At 54.9% G+C, this 4,655-nt stretch overlaps 2 protein-coding genes across 2 annotated transcripts; one reads left to right on the top strand and one right to left on the bottom strand.

The window, feature by feature from the left end:
• On the bottom strand, positions 1-1,250 carry ANOM_011688 (flavin-binding monooxygenase-like protein; the record flags this gene model as incomplete). The annotated part of the gene is made up of 2 exons (XM_015556944.1): positions 1-1,157; positions 1,217-1,250. Coding segments are annotated over 2 exons (1,191 nt in total), but the record flags the coding sequence as incomplete, so codon positions are not given.
• Positions 1,251-2,544: 1,294 nt separating this feature from the next.
• Positions 2,545-3,919, top strand: ANOM_011687 (uncharacterized protein; the record flags this gene model as incomplete). Its single annotated transcript, XM_015556943.1, has 5 exons — positions 2,545-2,688; positions 2,742-2,968; positions 3,045-3,279; positions 3,336-3,449; positions 3,515-3,919. 5 exons carry the CDS (start codon positions 2,545-2,547, stop codon positions 3,917-3,919), a joined length of 1,125 nt encoding a protein of 374 aa, XP_015400853.1.
• Positions 3,920-4,655: the final 736 nt, after the last annotated feature.

The following is a 4,655-nucleotide window of genomic DNA, read 5'->3' as shown; positions in this document are numbered from 1 at the left end:
GGCTTGCTGGACCACGGATTGCGGGATGGGGTCTTCGGCCCAAGGGAAACCCAGGGTTTGGGACAGGTTGGCGGGCCGGAAGTCGATGTTGGGGGTTGCTTGCCAGCCCGTGGCGCAGATGAGGGTGTCGGAGGGGAGGGGGCCGGCGGAGGCCAGGTGAACGGTCTGGGGGGTGAGATGGGTGATGTGGTCGATGTGGATGCGGACCTTGCCCTCGGTGACCAGGTCGAAGAAGTTGGTCGGGTAGTTGAGGATGCTGAGCCCCGAGGCGACCCAGAACGGGCTGACCCAGGGCTTCAGCTTGCGGGTTTCCGGGTGTGCGTCGAATTTGTTGAGTGTGATCACGTCGTTGCCTAGGATGCCCCAGAAGGTGTCGACGATCTTGCGGCCCAGCCAGGTGCCGTGCAGGAAGTTGCGGATCGCGCTGCACCCGTCGGCGTCGCCCCAGATGCACGGGCTGAACCAGGTGAGGAGCCGCGTGGTGACCAGCTTCTCGAGCCATTTCTTCAGCGGCGTCACGTAGGGCGGGGCCATCCAGACGGGGCCGTGGCCGTTGTCGCGGATGATCCAGTCGACGTGGGCGCCGGCGGTGGCGGCAGCATAGACGGCGTCCCAGGCAGATTTGGTGCCGCCGAAGACGGTGATGCGCTTGGTGGGTTGGAGGACGGCGTCTTGGTGCTGGGGCAGGTCGCGACAGTGGAAGAGCGGCGCGTCGAAGGTGTCCTGGCCAGCGATGGTGGGCAGGTAGGGCTGGGAGGTGATGCCGGTGCAGACGATGAGCTTCTTGCTCACGACGGTCTTCTCGCCGTCGGGGCCATCGATGGTCAGGGTCCAGGTTCCGTCGGCGTTATGTTCCGCGATGCGCACGCGGGTGTTCAGGCGGACGAACGGCGTCAGCTGGAAGTGCTCGAGGAAGCGCTCCATGTACGTCTGGATCACGGTGCCCGGGATATGCTGGCCCGGCTGGACGCCGAACGAGGCGTCCATGGGGAAGTCGCTGAACTCGTAGGTGCCCAGCATGTTGTTGGATTTGAGGCCAGCATACAGGCGGTGCTTGGCCCAGACGCCGCCGACCGAAGCCGCGCTCTCGAACAACACGATCGAGGCGGAGGGGTCGACCTGGTGGTAGGTCTTGAGGGCGGCGAGGCCACTCCATCCTGGCGATGTGATGTGAGTTGGTGTTTTGCGACGTATCAATTCCGACGTGTGGACATACCCGCTCCGATGACTGTCACGTCAACAGTCTCCATGATGATGCAGTCACAGGGACATTCACTGCAATTGTTGCAGGATTAGTTTCAGGAGATTTTTCGCTGGACACAACTCCCCGCAATGGCCACGGAGGGAATTTAAAGAGCAGCGAGGGGAAGCTCGGGTGGAGTGACACTGCCAGAAGTAGAACCGACTGGTTGTATACTCCGTGGTAGCGTGTCGATCGCGGAATTCCTCTCATTCCCCGGGGACCCAAAAAAAAAGAAAAGAAAAAGAGAAAAAGAAAGAAAGAAAAAAAACGGTCGACGGCCGGGATATGCGTCCGATTGCTGAAAAAAATGGCGACATTGCTAAGAAAAGAGTTTTTTAATGAGGACGCACGGAGACTCGACAATTAGGAAAATTAGAAGAAGCGTGGTTGCATCGCGCCAGCCGTTAACTTCGGCCTAACGCCTGGCTAAAGCGGCGTCGGGGTTCAAAAGAGGGAAGACTACGAGCTTGGCCAGGATAATCGGTGGAGCAGGGGACGCTTGACAGCTAATAATTGGGAATTCTCCCGCTGTCGTCGTTTCAGGTGGACCCCGGTGGTCTCTTCGTCTTAGTCGGACTTAGTCTGACTTTAGTATTTATTAAGGTGGAGCTTGTTATTCTTCACCCGGTTGACAGCCCAAGATCCACGCTGGATGTATGCACGAAACAATTTGTGGTAGACTTTCTATCCAAAGTCAAAGCTGATACATGTTCATGCGAGATGGAGGGTATCACATTCGATTGGCCTCCATGTCTGCTATCAATCCAACAAGGGAGATCGCCAGCGAATGCATCACAAACCCTAACGTTTCCTTGCAGGACGAGCTGTGGTCCGAGCAGGCAACTAACCCGGTAGTGCTTGAGCGATAGCAATATCGCCACATGAAAATACTCCGGATCAATAATAATAGGCAGGGTAATCTCGGCTCCCGCAGCGAACGATCCACTGATAGTCCATGGTCAAACATCGGAGCCTCCACGATTGCCCGAACTGGTAAGCCCAAGGTCATTCATCAGGAGAAATAATGGAGACAGGCGCATCGGACAAGCGTTTGGCGTCCCGCTACCATCCTGCAACGGTCATCCAGACCCAACCTTTCGGGCCATGTGGTTGCTTGGCCGGGGATTGCTTTCGACCGGCTTTCCCCCTGGATAGATACATCGATCTTCCGTCCTCCGGCCTGCTCACAATCCAGTTATAAAACTACTTTTATACCCATAGATCAGCCTATTGCCTCCCTTGATCTCCCCCCCCCCCTCTTCGTATGATCTGAGTGCCGCACAGACGTCCAGACTGCCACCATGGCTAGTGACGACTTTACCATCGAGGCCTTCACGCTCCTCGCCCTCGCCATTGTTGCCATCGGCATCCGCATCGCCGCACGATGGATCACTGCTGGACCGAGGAATTTCCAGCTCGATGACTTTCTAATGCCCTTAGCGGGGGTATGCCACCCCTCCACCAGAACACCGGCCAAGGTACTCATCAGACAAAACAGGTGGTCTACGGGCTGGAAACGGGCGCCGCCTACTGCGTGGGCGCGTGGTGGATGGGTATGGCCAACAACGCCATGACCGACGAGCAACGAGCCTCGCTGTCGCCCACTTCGGAAGAATACCGTCTACGTGTGGGTGGCTCCAAGACCCAGGTTCTGGGATGGTCGCTGTATACCACCCTGCTGTGGTTGTTGAAGGCCTGCATGGCGATTTTCTACTCACGATTGACGTACGCTACTTTCCCATCCTCCACATCACTCGGATAGCAAAGGAACTGAAATAGTAGCTAATCAATGGAACTCTAGATCCGGCCTGGTCAACATGCATCGTCGTGTACAGATCGCCTACGTCCTCATCGGAGCCACCTACATCGCCGTCATCTGCTCGATTCTCTTCGGCTGCCATCCCATGCATAAGAACTGGCAGATATACCCGGACCCGGGCAATTATTGCCAGCCGGCGGTGTCGCGCATCGACGTCTACGTGACTGTTACGTTGAACGTCGCGACAGACGTGTACTTGATTTCGATCCCAACCCCGGTATGCCTTTCCCACTACAAATACTCCACACACCAAGCTAACATACCATCCCAAAGATGCTCTTCAAAGCTCGTCTCCCCTGGCGTGAGAAACTCGAACTCCTCGTGCTCTTCAGCGGCGGAATCTTCGTCATGGCCGCGGGCATCCTGCGCTGCGTGTTAATCGTCACGGTACATCCCCTCCCCAACCCACTCAATGCCATTGGCCAAAAACTAATAGAGATCTGAAAAAAAAGGCCGGCGCAAACGGCGCCCAACAAGCCGGCAGCTGGGCCTGCCGCGAGACCTTCGTAGCCGTGATCATCGGCAACGCGCCCATGATCTATCCACTCTGTCGCCGCATCGCGCGCCGCGCAGGCTGGTACATCAGCACCAAAGGCGTCAGCGCAAACAGCTACCCGCTGACGGACAGCGAGCTACCGGGAGCTCCAAACTCGAAGGGCACCATGCTCAGCAGTAACCGGAAACGGAGGTTTCGACATCCGCTGTCGCTGCCGGATACGCAGTATCATGATGAGCAGACGATCCTGCCGAGGACGGAGGCGACGATCTGCGAGGCCGGGACGTGGGATGAGGATAGCCGGGGCAGTCAGGAGGGGATTAAGGTTGTCCGGGAGACGATCGTGAGGAGTAGTAAATAGCTTTTCCTTCTTTTGTTTTCTTTCCTTTCTTTCATTTGTTTTTTTTCTATGATATATATAGGGATACCTCGTGGATACACAACATATGTACTGTACAAAGACTTAGACAAGCGTGAATGATAAAAAGCTCATGACATAGATTACCACACAACAATCCACAAAATCATCACCTCATATCCTAAAATAAAATAGAATAGATAATAAAATAGAGAAATAGAACGAAGGAAGAACCAGTGGGTCACCACTACCCCTAAATAAATGAATTTAATATCCCTCCCGTTCCAAGAATCCACTTCGTAATAACCTTATACGAAAGAGACCCAGACCCAGGCCCAAGAGCCAGGAACCACACCTCGTATAAAGTGCTTACTTCGAGCAATAAACTTAAGTAAAATGAAAAGTAAAGCTAAATGAAATGAATTAAACCTCCTTCTGGATCGCCGCGGCTCCGTCGCTAGCCACAAAGACCTCGTCCTTTTTCAGCGACGCTTTCACCGGGCTCTTGGCCTGGAAGATCGCCGTCAGCTCCTCCAGCGTGCGCTTGCTGGTCTCGACGAACAGGAACCAGATGATGATGAACTCGAACGCGTCCCAGAAGATGAACAGGAAGTAGTATTTCCAGCCGGCGCCGGTGAAGGCGATGCCGGTGACGAAGGTGTTGTAGAAGGAGGCGATGTTGACGAAGAACTAGACTTTGTTAGTTTCTTTTTCTCTTTCTTTCTTTCTTTTTTTTTTT

Source organism: Aspergillus nomiae (genome assembly GCF_001204775.2).
Source record: "Aspergillus nomiae NRRL 13137 chromosome Unknown contig00797, whole genome shotgun sequence".
In the NCBI taxonomy this organism is placed as follows: Eukaryota; Fungi; Ascomycota; class Eurotiomycetes; order Eurotiales; family Aspergillaceae; genus Aspergillus; species Aspergillus nomiae.
This window is presented reverse-complemented; position numbering and strand designations above follow the sequence as displayed.